General features: G+C 41.0%; 2 protein-coding genes across 2 annotated transcripts; one reads left to right on the top strand and one right to left on the bottom strand.

The window, feature by feature from the left end:
* The first annotated feature begins 11,121 nt into the window (after positions 1-11,121).
* Positions 11,122-12,499, top strand: LOC122002371 (metacaspase-9-like). The gene is made up of 2 exons (XM_042557553.1): positions 11,122-11,637; positions 11,721-12,499. Exons 1-2 carry the CDS (start codon positions 11,262-11,264, stop codon positions 12,371-12,373), a joined length of 1,029 nt encoding a protein of 342 aa, XP_042413487.1. The 5' UTR covers positions 11,122-11,261; the 3' UTR covers positions 12,374-12,499.
* Positions 12,500-14,918: 2,419 nt separating this feature from the next.
* LOC121981438 (probable protein S-acyltransferase 4) lies at positions 14,919-17,702 on the bottom strand. The gene is made up of 6 exons (XM_042533959.1): positions 17,390-17,702; positions 16,777-16,989; positions 16,401-16,709; positions 16,024-16,257; positions 15,423-15,947; positions 14,919-15,221 (listed from the first exon to the last, which is right to left on the bottom strand). Exons 1-5 carry the CDS (start codon positions 17,456-17,458, stop codon positions 15,423-15,425), a joined length of 1,350 nt encoding a protein of 449 aa, XP_042389893.1. The 5' UTR covers positions 17,459-17,702; the 3' UTR covers positions 14,919-15,221.
* Between the last annotated feature and the right edge of the window lie 611 nt (positions 17,703-18,313).

The raw sequence follows: 18,313 nt of genomic DNA, 5'->3' as shown, positions 1-18,313 counted from the left end.
AAGTCAGTCACTGGAAACGTAGAGAAAAGCGGAGCAATAGTAACACAAGCGTAAATAGTAATAATGCATACCTCCACTGGTGATGGACCCCCTTTATATAGAGCCCTGGTAGGTGATGTGCACGTTCCTTGAGACATGAGCACGTTCTCCAATATATCCTATGAAGGGACCTGTTAGAAAAGTATCTCTGCCGCCATACCTTAACAGGGCATACATATCCCTGACAAGACAGTAGAAGTTTCCGTTGTATGATCTGCCTATCGACCATGCCTTGTGTCAGCGGCACTATCTCTCAAAAGGATATTGAGAGATACGACAATGGTCCCGCTGCTTGGCCTAGCGGGATAGCTGCTTGATAACCATGATTTTACTGCATTATTTTGATTCATTTATGCATGGTTTTGAGGTTGATTTTACAGGTTTAAATCATATTACATCATATTTTGTGCATTGTATCTATTTTGGACCTAATTACAAATTATTATATTTTTGGTGTTATTTGATGCTAATATTTGATTCTTATTTTGTAGGCATCAAAGGATCTTGGATTTGGATTTATTTGGATCGAAATTGGGCTCGAATCGGAGTTCAAACGAGAAGATCAAGCTTTGAAGCATTATGGGCCGTTTATCAAGAATAGGAGAGATCTGTACCATCCGTTGAAGATCTGTCCGATCCAACCTAATGGGGAGCAGATCTGAGCCATTGACGAAGATCCAGAAGTTTTGATCCAGATCTGAGTTCATCTAGCCATTGATCCAGCCCGAATTAATCTGGACCGTTCATTGAAGATCAGCAGATCTGGGCCATCCAGTGATGATCTGACCGATCCGACCTAAGGGAGGGTAGATCCAGACTTTAGATCAAGATCAGTACCTTCGGATCAGATTTTGGGCAAGCTTTCACCGTTGATTTAGCTCCAAATTGCTCCTAGCCGTCCGTTCAAATCTGGATCAGATTTAAAACAGAAGCTACAGTTCCCTTTCTTCTTCGTCGAATCCTCCACGCACAGCAGCTTCGTCCCCGCGGCATTTCTCCGGATTCCGACCCCGATTTCTTCTCCAATCATCTTCTCAAGCTTCTACCTCGGTGATAATCTCTACGGCAGCTCATCCCGATCATCTGGAGCCTCCAGTGGGTGTTTCTTCCAGCGAATTTTGCATTTCTGTTCTTCTCTGTTCCAGCGCCGATTTGGAGGTGGTCTTCCAATCGGCGACTCCGATTCCCATCAGAGACGCTTGGAGGTGGTCCGCCGACGTTCCTGAGCTTCATCCGATGCCCATCCGCAATCCACAGTGCTCATTCCGATCCAGAGTTTCAGATTTGCAAATTTCCAGCATTTTCGGCGCTTGAGTGGGTTCCGGGATGTTCTTAGCTCGCCGGGGGTGGTCCGTCGGTGTAGTTGAGCACTCCTTGAGCTGATATGCCATTGAGATGTTCCATTGAGGTCCAAAGTTGGGTGGTCTCGACTTTGGCACTCTTGTGTGACGGCAAGAGTGTGAAACTTGTATGGATTGGCTGTGAGTTGGATCGGTTAGGGTTTATTTAGCTTTGTTACTGTTTTTTTTATAGCTTAGAACAGATTCCTTTTATGTTTGTTAAGTTCTTATCATTGCAATTTAGCATTTCTTTGTTTTGTTGAAGTTTGATTCATGTTTGGTAGTTGTAATTTCATTGATACATTTAGTTTAATTCTTGTTTAATGCTTAGTTAGTTGTTCAGTTTTAAATTAGGGTTTAAATCATGCTTTAGATAAGATTTATTTCTGTCTTGTAATTTCATATATAGTTTAAGTGTGGTGATGATTAAATTATAATGTAGGGTGACAATGCATTATGGTTTGATTGTTGGCACACAAGTAGATTTTATTTGTTTAGGTTTCACTCTTATACTTTAGATTAATTTCTTTACTGCTGTGTTTTCCTCTGTAGATTTATATTCAAAGCTTTAAAACTCCCAACTCCATTTTTATATCGAGAACCCCAAAAATAGGAATAAAAAGACAATCCTAGATTACATCATACTGTTGATTCCTCGAGAGCGATCCTGGGCTCGTTACTACAACGTTATTGCAAAATTAAGGGGTTCAGTGGAAAATACATTTGTACAATTTGATTAGCGGATGTGACAGATTCGCGCTTATCACTGCTCAGCCGGAACTCCTCCGCTCTGTTGATGGCCAGGTCTTGCTGCTTGGCCGAGCGGGGTAGCCACTCGACCGAGATTTCTTCGCTCTGTCGACCTTAGCTGCTCTTCCCTACGGTGACTGAGTGTAGTAGCGTGCCCCTCCCGTTCGGACAAGCTCTCCGATCTCCTTAGTGACCCGCTGCTCCACACTGAGCGTTTGGTTGTCTTACCGTATTATCCGAGCTAGATGGTTGGCCCGCCCGAACACTTATTAGTCGACCGGCCTTCGTAGCCTCTTGCCTATCGAACCCTGATAGCCCTGATTGATCGCTATAGCCGTCCTCCGCTCGGCCACCGTAGGCGAGCCTTTTGACATCTTGGCGTTGACCACTTTAACTTTAACTTCCACCTTAGCAATTGACCCGTATCAGGTGGACCCCCCTTTATCGCCGCATCAGATACCATAAGGGCCAAATTAAAAGAATATCATAGAGAATATATCCCTAAGATTTTTTAATTAAACCAGTTGGAAGGAATCTATTTTGAGTTCCAAAGTCATGTTTAAATTAAAATTATCATTTTGTGCATATTTTTTAAAATTTTTGAAAGTTAGACCTAAGGCTTTTAGAAAGAAAATTAAATATTTAATTTCTTTAAGAGGTTTTGTCTAGAAGTGGTTGTTGTTTCAATAACCAAGGAGACCTAGTGCATCGCCACAGCCTGAAAGATAATTACTAAAATGAATGTTTAATTGACCTACTGTTAAAGCATTTAACTATTATAAAATTATATAATACTTTCACATAATAATTTTTTTTCAAGAAATAAAATTTCATTACTTATCTGTTAAATTGGTCTCGTAATACTATTTTTTGTAAAATTTATTTTTCTGAGGAATTTTATCATCTAAGATATGGTTTATAAATTAAAAAAATCTCAATTTTCAAAACTTAAAACTTCTTGATTTTATTTCTTAGACTTTGCATAGATTACCCCATTTTAATGTGATTGAAGGGGGAGAACTAGAGATTAAGTCTATGGGAGGGTATATATTTTTTTATTTATTTTTGCACATATTTTTCTTTTATGCAAAATATATACTTGTTATTTCTATTACTATTTGTTTCTTGGTTTACCCTAACTTAACTTGGGTTGATCCACATCAAAAGGGAGGGGGGGGGGAATTGTAAGCACCTAGTAATGATTTTGATGTGATCAACCAAGTCAAGTTAAGTCCTGTAGTTATTTTGATGCCTTGTGTCTAAGTGTACAGGAAGTCAAGCGAAAAACGCAGCTAGTGAGAAGGACGGCACGGGAGAAAGCCGACGGGCTCGCGGAAGAAAGGACGAGGCGCTGCGGAAGAGTACGCTGGCGGATGAGAGGAGGTGCGTGGCGTTTCTGAGGGACGAGAAATCAGAGTGGAAGACTGCTCGAAGGTCGGAAAATGGGTTTGAGTGAGCCCTATTCCGGATGGCCTAAATCACCCAAGCAAGTGGAGCCGGTGCAGAAGATCTGGACCTAAACGGGTGGAACCTGAGCGGAAGACCCAGACTTCGGGCGCTCAGACCAAAAGTTTATTGGAACACGACGTTGCGCGTTTTGTTGTGATAGGGATAAATTTTTATCCCCTCCAGGTGCCTGAACCTTTTCAGGCGCCCCGACTAGGGCTATAAATACAACTCTGATCCCAGTAGCTTAGAACAACACTTGTAAACACTTCTCTTTTGTTCTACTACTTGTTTGTGAGTTGTCAGCATTGTAAGAGGCCTCTCCGTCTAAAGGAGACTTTGATAGTGAACTTCAACTGCCTTAGATTAGCAATCATCTGATTGTAAACTAAGTAACTTCTTTTGTGTCTCTTTTCTTTCTTTAATTAATTAGTTTCTTTTTATGCAAGTGTTAGTTTAATAAAGTTGTAAAGTTCGAGAAGAGTTTTTGTTATGTTATTTTTATACAGGGCTATTCACCCTCCTTTAGCCGGTGCCAGGGGACCTACAGACTCTGTGTTGTCCTGCAACACAAGGAACATCAGTGTTGGGCAAAAGAAGGGGTCTCCGGTATTAGCCCTCCGTTGCTCAAGTTAGTGCTTAGTCTTGGATAAGAAAATAGTGAAATATAGCAAATAATGTCTGCAAATAAAAAGCATCACATACCTCCGTATGTAAATGAAGATTTTTTTTTATAGTATCACTATTGTATTATGCACACATTTTAAAATATTAACATATTTCCTAGAACTTTTCTAAAAAAGGACACACTATGAAATACCTCTAACACCTTTTATCATATGAGCTAATGCAGGAGCGGATCTACCAAGGGGGCGACGTCGACGGTCGCCCGCCCTTGCCGGCGGAACAAAAAAAAAGAATTTGGGGCCTCTTCACAGTCGTCGGAGAAAAAAAACGAGCAGAGAACAAAGAAAATATATAAATTAGGCTTATTTTTATTTTCTTTTTTCTCTCTCCTCTTTTTTTTTTTTTTTGCTTTCCGCCACTCACGAAGAAAACTGTTGGTGCAACGGGGCCGGCAAGAGGAGAGGGATGAATTGCCTGCAAATAAAGAATACCCTCCTCAAGACTTTTCAACTCAAAAAATAATAGCAACAACAAAATAAGATAGAATAACAGAAAAGAAAGAGTGACATGAAATTTAACTTGGTTACAACCCAGGGGGTTGTTAATCCAAGGCAGCCGAACAGCTCTACTAGAATGTCTCCTTCACTGTAGGCAGAGAAGCCTTTTTACATACTAAGAATGCTCAGAAGTTGCTAGGAAGTTGTTACAGAGTTGAATACTAAGTTGATGATTAATTTCCTAACTCTATGGACCTTTATATAGCTCCTAGAAATCATATCCCGAGCCTTGAGGGCGCCTCCAACAAGGTTGAGGGCGCCTCCAGCTGAGTCAACGAATAAAACTTTATCCGAACTCAAAACGGTCAATTCTGTTGGGACCTTGACGTCCGCTAGAGGGGGGTGAATAGCGTCTCACCCAAATCGTCGCTTCCTACGCTTGTTAGTGCACAACGGAAACAAAAATACTAACAAACAAAAGGAAAGCTAACCCTAGAAAACAATAAACAAGAAGCAAATCCAATGACACGTTGTGTAATGTGGTTCGGAGATGAAGCTCCTACTCCACAGCTGTTCGTAAGATGGACGATCCCGATCCGTCGATGGATGACTCCCCGGAAAACCTCCGGCTAGCTCGTGTAGCTCCTTGTGGGTGGAGAAACCTCGCCACAACCTTGTACAAACACGCTAGATCACTTGGGTACTAGGAGACTCTAATTAAGGTTAACCACCATTAATTTCGTCAACTTTAACTAAGCTTCCAATGCTTGGTTATATAGGTCACGGGTTGGAAAACTCTGCCTACCAGTTGACTGCCAAAACATGCAGTCGACTGCCCTTCGTGGAAATTCGACCATTGCAGCCCAACGGCTCGATACCAGCCCTTTGTTCGCTCCCAGTCGACTGATGAAATCACCAGTCGACTGCTACAGTAACACTACATTACTGCTACAGTTCACCCTAATTCTATGATTTTATCCTGAGTACATTCACTCAGCACTCGTTCTCGCCCGACTAGCCTAGACCTAGCCTCCTAGCCTCCTCCATCAGCCTTGCGTCCCTCGGATGCCTCCCCATCCTTCACGTCTTGCCTTTTGGAGCTTCCATCGGCCTTGTCATTATTGTCGGGTCTTCATTTGCCAAGAGGTCGCACCTCCGAGACTTCGTCCATTGCCAAGTCACACTTGGACTTACGTTGCCAAGACTACATGCTTGGACTTATACCGCCAAGACTCATCCTTGGACTTTCCTCTTTTTCTAAGATCACACTTGGACTTTTCTTGTTGTACCTGTATCCTGCACACTCACAATGCATATCAAATACAACAATAAACCTAACTTAAACCTTTACCCAAACATCAAAACTTAGGGTACCCAGATTACTCCAATAAATTCAACCTGGTCGAAGGCGCCTTCAATGGTCTTGAAGGCGCCTTGGACAAGGTTGAGGGTGCCTTCAAGCCAATGAGGGTGCCTCCAAGTCCGCAGGCAGCGCAGGCGCCTTCAGCACTTCGTTGAAGGCACCTCCAGCTAGCTTCTCAGCTCCTTTTGACTTGTCTTCTTCTTCTGAGGCTCCGATTACTTGGGTGATTGCGGCCAACCGAAATAAGGCTCACCCGAACCCAATTTCCGACCTTCTCATTGAGCAGGCTTCCAGCCCGGCTTCTCATCCCTCGAACGTCGTGCACGTTCTTCTCGTCCACCGATGTACTCTTCCGCAGCTCTCTCGTCCTTCGGACGCACCGAGCCTGTCGGCTCCCTTCCCGTGCCGTCATTCTCGCTAGCTGCGTCTTCTACTTGACTTCCTGCGCTCCTGCACACTTAGACACAGGGATCAGATAACAAACATGACCTAACCTAACTTGGTTGATCACATCAAAACAACCACGGGGTCTAACAATCTCCCCCTTTTTGATGTGCATCAACCCAAGTTCAAGTTAGGGAAAAATAGACAAAAAAAATAGTAATTTATAGGAATTACTAAACTAGCATTTTAAGCAATAAGGTTGCAATACAAGTAATTGCAACATTAAGTAAAATTTAAAAAAAAAAAAAAACTTCCCTAAAACTTCCCCTAATCTTGTACCTATTTCTCTCCCTTTGATCAAAGCAAAAAATGGGGTCATAATTTTCAAGTAGAAATTTTCTAAGGAAAAGTACAAGTTTTAAAGGAAATCATTTTTAAAATAATTTATAAGTTAAAAACAATTTTTAAATATGATTTAAAATAAATCACTTTCAAAATAATTGCCAAAATTTTTTTAAAGATTTTGCAAACATAACTATTTTTCTAAGTATAAAAACATTTTTGAAGAATTTTAAAAAGATGTTAATTTTTTTTTAAAGCATTATTTAATTTTAATTTTAATTTTAATGCTTTACCAGAAAGTTAATTAAATATTTTATTTCAATATTTTGGCTTCCAGGTCATGGCGAGACACTAGGCCTTCTTGGTTATTGGAGCAACAACCACTTCCTTAGACAAAGTCTTATAAAGAAATTTTAACGTTTAATTTTCTCGCTGAAAGCTTTAAAAAAAAAAAATTAGTCTAGAAAAGATTTTGTAACCCAGTAAAGGTTCTTTCCTACTGGATTAATCAAGAACTTAGGGGGTACATAACTTTTGGGAACTTTCCTAAGTTGTCCCTGATATTTTTTAATGTACCGGTTTAATTTTTCATATAACTTGAGTTTTGATTTTGGAAATTTATTTAAGCATGCATAATCATTTTTCAATTTTTTAACTTCATTTTTCAATTTCTCATTCTCTAATTTTAAATTATCGTACATTTATAGTAGGCATGCTTTTGCTAAGTTTAACTTCAACTCATTATTCTCCTTTTCTAATTTAATTAAGTCTTTAGTGAGAACTTTTATGAATTAAAAAGACTGCTTGGGAGTTAGTTTACGTACCTGACTTACCTCTATTTCTAATACTCCCCCTTCATCGCAGCTTTCTTCTTCTGATGATCCTCCCCCTTCATTTATGCTCATCTCTGAGATGGTTTCTTCGAAAAGGTGGTTGGCCATCAGTGCTAATCCCGAGAATGCTTCGACTTCTGATTCCGAGGATGACGACTCATCCCATGTAGTCTTCAGACTCTTGCGCTTCAAGGACGTCGGCCTTTGAGACTTCTCCTTGTCCCTTTTCTTAAGTTTTGGGCAGTCGTCCTTGATGTGCCCTTATTCGTTGCAGTTGTAGCATCAGACCGACCTTTTGTTGCGTTGCTGTTTCCTCGACTGCGATCTAAATTTATTAGTTTTAATAAATTTATTTAACTTCCTTACCAATAACGCCACTTCAGTTTCATCGATCGACGCTTCAGAGTCGGGATCGTCCTTTTCGGCTTGTAGGGCAATATTGAGATTTGGCTTCTCTACTTGTTTAGGCTCTGCAATTCGAGATTCGTGAAGTTCAAATGTAGAAAATAAAATTTCTAAAGTACTTACCTCAAAGTCCTTAGAGATGTAGTATGCATCTACTAAGGACGCCCATTCTGGAGACCTTGGGAAGGCGTTGAGCGCGTATTGGATTGAGTCTCGGTTTGTTACCGATTCTCCGAGGTTGTTCAGTTGCGTTATCAGCTCCTTAATTCTCGCTTGAAGTTACTCTACCTTCTCGACGTTGTTCATCCAGAGATTCGTCAGCTGAGTCAGTTGGATGTCCCGCCTTGCTAACTTCGCTTCTGAAGTGCATTCGTGGAGCTCCAGGAATTTTTCCCAGAGGTCTTTGGCGGAGTTGTAGTTTCCGATCCGACTTACCTCCTGGGGCGGGAGAACGCTGAGCAGATAGAGCTCAAACTTTCTGTTGGCCATGAAATCGGCTTGCTCCTTCTTCGTCCAATTGTATTCTTCCTTGTCTTTGGAGACTGAAAAATCATATTTCATGATTAGAAGTATATCAAATTTAGTCTTAAAGAATACCTCCATTCAGCGTTTCCACGTCGCGAAATCTCCGTCGAATTTCGGGGGATGAATGTTTGTTCCAGCCATCATCCTGATCCTTGTGTTTCAGTCGGCGGTCAGTCCTTTTGAGGTGGTCTGGCTCTAATACCACTTGTTGGTGCAGCGGGGGCCGGCAAGAGGGGAGGGGTGAATTGCCTGCAAATAAAGAATACCCCCCTCAAAACTTTTCAACTCAAAAAATAATAGCAACAACAAAATAAGACAGAATAACAGAAAAGAAAGAGTGACAGGAAATTTAACTTGGTTACAACCCAGGGGGTTGTTAATCCAAGGCAGTCGAACAACTCTACTAGAATGTCTCCTTCACTGTAGGCGGGGAAGTCTTTTTACATACTAAGAATGCTAAGAAGTTGTTAGGAAGTTGTTACAGAGTTGAATACTAAGTTGATGATTAATTTCCTAGCTCCAGAGACCTTTATATAGCTCCTGGAAATCCTATCCCGAGCCTTGAGGGCGCCTCCAACGAGGTTGAGGGCGCATCCAGCCGAGTCAACGGATAAAACTTTATCCGAACTCAAAATGGTCAAGTCGACCTGATCGAAGGCGCCTTCAATGGTCTTGAAGGCGCCCTGGACAAGGTTGAGGGCGCCTTCAAGCCAATGAGGGCGCCTCTGAGTCTGCGGGCAGCGCAGGCGCCTTCAACACTTCATTGAAGGCGCCTCCAGCTAGCTTCTCATCTCCTTTTGACTTGTCTTCTTCTTCCGAGGCTCTGATTGCTTGGGTGATTGCGGCCAATAGAAATAGGGCTCACCCGAACCCAATTTCATGCCTTCTCCTCGAGTAGGCTTCCGGCACAGCTTCTCGTCTCTCGAACGTCGCGCACGTTCTTCTCATCCACCGGTGTACTCTTCCGCAGCTCTCTCGTCCTTCGGACACACCAAGCTCGTCGGCTCCCTTCCTGTGCCGTCCTTCTCGCTAGTTGCGTCTTCCGCTCGACTTCCTGCGCTCCTAAGCTCCTGCACACTTAGACACAGAGATCAGATAACAAACATGACCTAACCTAACTTGGTTGATCACATCAAAACAACTACGGGGTTTAACAGAAAACATCTTCCCCTCCCCCCTTTTTTTTTTCTTTCTGCCGACCAAAGGTGAGCCAACTTTCTGTCGCTGTGCCATCGCTTATCTGTTGACTGTCGTTGTGCCACTTCGTTTCTGCCGCCGTGGCGCCGTCCACCTCCTGCCGACCAGCGACTCTTGCTAGCCAGCAGGATCTCCGACTAAACACGGCCGCGGCGCCACCCAACACAAACCGCAAGGGAGCTTGCGGACAGAGTCACAAAAATTACTTTTTTATTTGGTTTTTAAATTGCAGGTTATCGATATTATTCTACATGATATGGATAGTCGTTTCTCTAAAACAACTATAGATTTGCTGATTTATATGTCATGCCTTGATCGTAAGAACTCATTCTCTAGATTTGATGTACAGAAGTTAGTGCATCTGACTCATTTTTATGAGGATGATTTTTCTTGGAATGAGTGTATGTTAGTTGAACAAGAGCTTGAAACATATATTGATGATGTTAGATCAGTTGAACGGTTTGAAGATATTTTAGATTTGGGAGCTCTTGCAAAGAAAATGATTGAAACAATGAAGAACCGTATGTTTTCTTTGGTTTATCGGATGATTGAGCTGACCTTACTTCTTCCGGTTGCTATTGCAATCGTTGAAAGGGTGCTTTCGGCAATAAATATTGTCAAAATAGATTTGCGAAATAGGATTGGAGATGAATCAATGAATGACAGTTTGGTAGTCTATATAGGAAAAAGATGTTTTTAATATTGTCGACAATCAGTCAATTTTATAGTGTTTTCAGAACATTGAGTCTCGAAGAATGCAATTGTCACGTATTCGTTAGTAAACTACTTTAATATTATCGTACGAGTTTTTTCATAATATTGTACCTTTTTTCCTGTATGTCAAGTTATTTAAAAATATTTTTTTAATTACATAAAATTTATTAACCGTTCAAAAAAAATTGGCCACGCTCGGATCACAATCATTCCTCCATGTTTAAATTTTTGGATCCGCCACTGAGCTCACCGATAGTTGTGAGTTGACGAGCCATCTGTATTACCGTATCAATGCATTTCCTCTAAATGTGCAGCGAGTTTCGTTGCGTTGATCCATCAACTAACAACTTCTCATATACAGCACGACACGTTCTTCCCCAATTATCAATTAACTACTCACACAACAGCTTCCTGATGCGTGAAGGTAAAGATGATGAGGCGAGACTTGAGAGGAAGGCGAAGATGAGAAATAGTCAGCTTGAAAGCAAGTCCTTCTTAAACTTAAAAACTTGTACGCAATCCATTCGGGCGTCTCAACATTGCTGCATAACAAACTGATCCCTTCTTCCTTCACCATCCATGTTGCTTGTTTAATAATGTTGAAATCGTCATTAATTTTTCAAAATATTTCAACTAGATTCCGAAATGGTCATATAGGACGTATTACGAATTTACTACTGAATAATTAATAAAGATTTTTTTTTCTCACTATAAATCTCCATCAAACTTGGATCAAGACGATAGAGGAGCTCGCCAAACTACAACACTTTTGCACCGGCAGTTCACGAGTAGTAGAGACATGGACGGCGGCAAGTCGCAGCAGCAGCAGCAGAAGAGACTGGCTGTCTTGGTGGGATGCAACTACGAGCACACCCGTTTCCAGCTCAGCGGTTGCATCAATGACGCCCGCTCCATGCGCCATCTCCTTCTCTCCCGATTCGCCTTCTCCCCAGACGACGTCCTCCTCCTCACCGACGACGCCGTCGCCGACTCCCCCCACCTCTTCCCCACCGGCGCCAACATCCGCAGCGCCCTCGCCGCCATGGTCGACCGCGCCGCCCCCGGCGACGTCCTCTTCTTTCACTACAGCGGCCACGGCACGCTCGTGGACCCCGTCTGGCCCCTGCACCACCGCGACGAGGCCATCGTCCCCTGCGATTTCAATCTCATCACCGGTGCCCCTCGTTTTGTCGTTGGATCAATCAGTTTAATCGATTGCAAGGAATAAAAAAAATAATAAAGAATTTTTAGTATGCAGATGTGGATTTCCGGGAACTGGTGAACCGCGTGCCGAGCGGCGCAACCTTCACGATCGTCTCCGACTCCTGCCACAGCGGCGGACTCATCGACCACGAGAAGGAACAAATCGGCCCCTCCTCCACCGTGGCCGCCGCAACGGCGTCTCCTCCCAGTCCCACAAGCCGAACGCTCCCACTCGAATCCGTAGTGCACCACCTCGCCGCGCTGTCAAACCTCGCCTCCCCGAACATCGCCGACCACTTGGTGGAGCTCTTCGGCAGCGAGGTGAGCGCCAAGTTCGCCTCCTCCCACGTCGCGGCGCCGCGCCGCCGCGGCGACGACGAGGGGATACTTCTCAGCGGGTGCCAGACGAACGAGACGTCAGCGGACATGGAACCGGAGGCGGACGGGGAAGCTAGCGGGGAGGCGTACGGGGCGTTCACCAGCGCGATAAGGATGGTGTTGCTACAGAGGAAGGAAGGGGAAGTGGTGAGTAATAGGGAGTTGGTGATGGGGGCGAGGAGGTTGCTGAGGACGCAGGGTTTGTCACAGCATCCGTGCCTCTACTGCAGTGACGTCAACGCCGAGAAACCCTTCTTGATGTGGCCATTGACGCCGGCGCCAGCGCCGGCGGAGGAGAAGCAGAAGCAGGGGACGCACGCGAGTTCGTAATAATTAAACGCTTCATTAATCGTTATAAAAACCGCTACATATTTATAATTTAAATTGGAACAGTAATAATATATAAATCCAAATGGGAATGTTGTTAATGCCTATTTATGAAAATTTCTTGTAACAAAAAACAGATTAATGAAAAGTAATAAATTGTTGCTTTTGTGGTTGTTTTTTTTTATTAGCACCGATATGAATAAATACTAATAAATAAATATATTTGAAAAGAGTTTTAAAATTGATCTAAAGTTTTAAATACAAAATTCCGAGGATTATTAAAGAGCCGCATAATTAATCAACGGGAAAAAACTAGAAACCGATCCGAATTTAATCGGATCGTTTTTTGCTCAAAGTTTCCCGCATTTATTACAACAACAGCAGCAAGCCACCCACCAACAACAAAAATAAATAAATAAATTTGGAATCCGACCCGTTTAGACACCAGCCGCTCCATCGATTGAGCTCGAAGACAAAGCGATCGCAGGAAACTGAGCGCAATGAGCAGTAGCGGAACAGGTTACGATCTCACGGTCACCACATTTCCCCCGACAGGAGAGTCTTTAAGACCGAGTACGTTGCCAAAGCTGTCGACAACAGTGGGTTCGGTCCACACCCTTCCTTTCCTCCTACTTTCTCTAGATTTTCACTCTAGATTTTCACTCAATCTTTTTTTAGGGTTTTGGTAGTGTCCTTTTGAGCACATCTTTTGGATCATTTTTTTATGATCTAAGAGATGTATCATTCATATTTACGATTGGATTATGATCGCAATCCGACTATAAATTATTACGATCTTTTTTTGAATTCATCGTCTCCATCATATTATAGTTTTTGTTCGGAATGGGCGGTTGGAGACCTTTAGTGATGGATAAGTGGTCAGGTTATGGGCGCCAAGTGAGGGTGTCCTCCAGGTGACCTTTGGCCGTCCACTCCGAACAAAAACTATAACCTGATGGAGACGATGAACCTAAGAAAGGATCGCAACCATTTGATCGGATCGTGACAGATCGTGATCACGATCTAGCCGCAAATACGAATAATACATCTCTCGGATCACAAAAAGTGATCCACGAGATCTTGCCTCTTCTTTTATCGTTTTCAACGTTTGTCTGTGATAAAATGGTCTTGCTTATTTCTTTGCTTGGACGTCGCAGGACTGTGATTGAGACCATATGTAAGGATGGCACCGTGATGGTATGTCTATGAGGACTCGGCGTGCCTGACGAACCCAAGAACAAAGCATTTGAGTTAGCAATGAGCTGCGTCTGTGATGAATGAAGGTTACTGTTGTTAATTTAGAAAGAAATTTAGCTTGCGCTCTTTATTCATGTTTATTCCATATCATTTTTTGTACCATGAAGTTTCTTATGCAAAAAGGCAATCAGTTTTAGTCTATTAAGTGACAATTACCTTGAATTAAAAATGAGTCTACTTAGTTTTTTTTTATGCCAATATGTCTGGATATAATTTTCATTTTTCAGCTTGTTGTCATCTATTCTGGCATATATCACACTGCATATTTGGTTGCCTAAGTCTCCCGTAGAACAACCTCTGTTCCATTGGGTGTTTCTTAACAACACTAATTCTGGATTTCTTTTTTCCTGAATGACTTGGATTTCCGTGTTTTTATTTTCTCTTCCACATCATCAAAATTCCCGGAATAATAATTGCGTGTAGCTATAAAATTGCAATTAGTTTATACTGATGGGCAAGCATAAATTATATGTTGATCTCAGCTACAGTTGCTGAATAGGATCGAGACATTATATGTTCCTTCCATGTTGTTTGGCTTGGAATAATTCTCAATTAGCCCACTTTTGAAATTTTCAAACTAAGAAAATTCAAGTTTTTTTTTTCATGTGCTTCCTATAGTGGCTCTCCACTTTAATTAAGAGATTCAGTTAAAATGGAAAAAAAAAATTATTGTATTTCGTGATGTTCGACAGTGTTGTTCTTGTTGTTAACCTAAATATTGTCTTTTCCTTCAAGTAAACAATTTCAAGAAAGCTTATGGTGTTGCGTCTTCAGAGGCATATGTTGAACTATGCTCATTTCCGGTTATTTTTAGAAACAATATGTTACAGGTTGCCAAAGCTCATTCATGTTGCACTGTCACAGGTTCCAGATGAACTCTTGGAGCAAGACAAGGAGGCTGCCAAAGCTGCATTGGATGAGATGGATTCAGATTAGGGCACATCTAACATTAGAGGATAACCTAATCATTCCAGAGGGTTCTAACAAGCGAAACCATGTTACTGGGTGACACTAGTGAAGGCATATGCTCTTTGAACAAAATAGTTTCAGTTCCCACAAGAGTCTAAACCAGTTTATAGTTTACACATGATTCAGATGTTTGGTGGTGTGAACCTAAAATTCTGTTTAAAAGTTGTTGGTATCTTAACACCAATAACTTGGTTATTATGTTCATTTATCAATAATATTACCATTTCAGACTTGAAGGTTCCTTGCCCCCCAAATTGTCCTGCCATTTGAAACAACCTTGCAAAAATCTGACAAATATAATTTCAATTCTGCAAAAAAAGACCTTTTAACAAATGGAGTCAATATTCACACATACAAAAAATAATTCCTGGCAAACAACACAACCAGAAGTTCGACAGTATACTCAAAACCACAACTTTTGATGAGCATCATAGTTGTGTGCTTCAGAACTCTTTACCATCACAACTTGTGCAGTCATCCCTACCTCTCAACTTGGAAATGCGCATTTAAACAAGTTTGGATTTAAACTGACTTTATCATCTTCTTTTGTAGATCAGTGATGAAGCTGCAGGGTAGAAACTCAAGGAGAAAGCAGAATGTTTATTTGACTCAACATTGCAATAACCTGCATAGTTAGCAACCATTTCTTTGTTAATAACTAAGCATTTGCATCATTACTCTGGTTCAAAATCAGTAAGGCATATGGATATAAGTTGTTCTTAATCCTTTTAATAATATCCAACTATCCATTAAACAGTCAGTATATTTAATGAACAAACAAATTTGAGATGTGCACAGAAAAGAGAGCTGGAAAATGAATCCTTACCTACTGTAGAGGTAATACCACAGTTGGGCATATTTGATCAATAGCTATCACATTTTCAACAGTTTGTGCAACTTGCTTAGCTACCCCTTCATTTCTACACACTTCATGCTGACCTTCATAGCCTTTTGAAACAGAATCTCTTGGCGAATAAGAATCATTCTTCTGAGAAGCAGGGAAATCATAAGGATCAAATACATGGCCGTCATGCCGAACCTTAACATCTACATTATCCTCTATGCTGCTGTAGTCAAGATTCTGTAGTATACTCGGAATGTTCAAGTTGACCTCAGTTGCAAGTTTAATGCCCATTTCTATGTCAATTTTCTCTTTTGTGCTTATTAGATTCATGCTGATGTTTGGGGTATAAGATCCAACTTCCACTGCTTCTGCATCTACCCATGATCTGAAATTATGCTCTGAAGGTGGGATCTTTGAGAAAAAAACTTCTTTGAAATTTCTCCAGAAACCCTTGTTATAGGGGTTATCTTTCTTATCATATCGGTATCTAAAGTTCTCGTATGTTGTCTGCAGTGCCATTGAATAATACTATCAATACCTTAGGAATTAGTAGAAGTATTGAAGATTGTAATGGAACTCTTACCTGATTTGTGCTCATTAGATAGCAATGGAAGATTGTAAGCCCGCCGACAAACCACACCACTATGAAGATGTACACTATTAGAATGAGCGATATGACCTCATGTTTCATGGACTTCCAAATCAAATTTGAGTGATGTTTCTTTTCTGTAATGATGTTGAGCCACGAAAAGAAGAAGATATATATGCAGAGAAATGTTGATGTCGATATGAATAAGCAGAAAAACCGATAGTTGCGCTGCAAAGAACATTTCAACTGATCAAAAGAACAATCCTTAACTTTCAGAAAAAAATCTATTCAGAGCGGAGCATATCACTGCTTAGCATTAGTTATGTGGATTTTGCAGCATTTGCTAGTGTTTCAGACTCCAAGGAGCTTACTAGTCCAATGCACTGACCAACCCAAGGGCAATGGTGATCAAACTTCTTGACACAGTTGTTGCAGACTGAGCAATGTGAGGCGCGAGGAGGCCTATACAGCATGCAGGTCTCGCAGTACTTCACCTTGACAGCGAAACCATTCACAATGACATCCTTTGTTCTTGGCAGTTTCAGGTGTGGTGTCCTTCCACTTATCCACTCCATGGATGCGGTTGGAGCATTGAATGCTTCATCCTCCTCCGGCGGCCATGTGCTTCTTTGCACGATGCCCGGATCTTTACTTGATGTCATGAACAAAAAATACAAATCCTGCATCATCGAATGTGACAAATCAAAAGTAATCCAAAGCAAAAACATATTGAATACTCTCACTTACTGAAACTGTGATCAGTAATGTCAGTATCAGAACTGGAATTCCAAGGATTGGATCATGAACATAACCTTCTGAGTTAGGCTTCTTCTCATGATTATGGATTTTTGTGATTATTTGACAGCAGAATGTAATTGCTGGAACAACAATTAAAAGTGTTGACAGAGATAATGAAGCTACATCTGGTCCAAATATCAATCTTCCACCACAGAAGAATATCTGTGTTATTTCAAATCGACGAGAAAATTGTAAGTTATATGTTTGATCTTCAACAACTTCTATATTTACATAGTACAAAAATCATATGAAAAACAATAGCAATTGAGGTAGGTCTTCTGCTCATGAGGTGATGTTAGGTTAAAGATCAAACCATTTTGCTACAACACAAAAAGTTTATTGCCATAGCTCATCATCTTCCATCCCTACAGGTGGAGAAGACAACAAGCTCTATAGATTATGGATAACAGAATGCTCGTCTCCTAGGAACATGCAAACGTTGATCTTATTTCATATCCGAAGCCTCCAAAATAGGCAAACATAAGAGAGTCATAGAGAAAAAAAAGAAGCACAATGATTAGCATGATATCAAAATAAAGAGAAGTTAAAAGTGAGGTCTTACATTGTTTCCCTTCCATGCTTGATACAATCTCAGCTTCTTAGACTCATCTTTTTGCTCTGAAATTGCCATCTATCCTTCTTACCAGAACTCTGCAAATTGTTCAGGAAATAGAGATATGATGGAGGAGGAATAACAAATCATCAAATCTTTCTCTTCTTTATGTTGAGTTGCAATGCTATGCAGCTTATGATTCACCAATTAATAATCCTTGACACTCAATGTTTCTCTTGAAAGGAAGTTTCCCAGCCCTCTGTAATATCCCTCTCCAAACCAGCAAGGAACCAGGAAATTAACGATAATAAAGATTTAATGAAGGAATAGAAGCTGTTGCTTCACGTGAGATTATTTTGACACCATCACATTTTATAAATTATCAAGTTAAAAAAATAATCGATAAAAACAAAAATAAAATCTAAAAGAAAGACCTTCAGGAACCAAACAAAGATTACATAGCTAATGACTTAGTTGACAGAGAAATAGACGACGTGCGATCCAAAAGCAGGCCGCGCAACCATCTCTTTCTTGTTGGACAAATGTTGGCATCACGTTGTATAATTTATTAAATCATTGGAAAAATAATTAATGATTTAAACATCATGTTAACTTATTTGTATGTTATTCCGGCATCATCTTGGTATATATATGCTTATGTATCAAGATTCAAGGCTGGCTTTTTTTTTTATCGTATTTTTCAGTGAGCTCATTTGTTGTATTAGTTGTTGGTGGGCTCACTCTTTGTAGTCAACAATGTTTCGTTGTTTAATAAATCCAGTTATATTTAGAGCTTTCTTACAACCTATATAGTCCTCAATTCTCGGTGCTTAACTTTACATCGTCCCAGGATATCATTTCTAACAAATTTTGTTAACGCAAGCTCGAGCACATCGAGTACACCTTATACATGTATATGTAACATTGAATCTA

This window comes from Zingiber officinale, chromosome 1B (assembly GCF_018446385.1).
Source record: "Zingiber officinale cultivar Zhangliang chromosome 1B, Zo_v1.1, whole genome shotgun sequence".
Lineage (NCBI taxonomy): Eukaryota > Viridiplantae > Streptophyta > Magnoliopsida > Zingiberales > Zingiberaceae > Zingiber > Zingiber officinale.
The sequence above is the reverse complement of the archived record's forward strand: the minus strand, read 5'-3'. Positions and strand labels throughout refer to the sequence as shown.

Bases quoted from the DNA above. Each gene is read 5' to 3' on its own strand.
- LOC121981438 (XM_042533959.1), bottom strand. From the start codon at position 17,458: ATGGCAATTTCAGAGCAAAAAGATGAGTCTAAGAAGCTGAGATTGTAT. The intron at 16,990-17,389 runs GTAAGACCTCAC...GAAATAACACAG, and splicing joins AAGCATGGAAGGGAAACAAT to ATATTCTTCTGTGGTGGAAG. The intron at 15,948-16,023 runs GTAAGAGTTCCA...ATGGCACTGCAG, and splicing joins ATCTAATGAGCACAAATCAG to ACAACATACGAGAACTTTAG.
- LOC122002371 (XM_042557553.1), top strand. From the start codon at position 11,262: ATGGACGGCGGCAAGTCGCAGCAGCAGCAGCAGAAGAGACTGGCTGTC. The intron at 11,638-11,720 runs GTGCCCCTCGTT...TTTAGTATGCAG, and splicing joins CGATTTCAATCTCATCACCG to ATGTGGATTTCCGGGAACTG.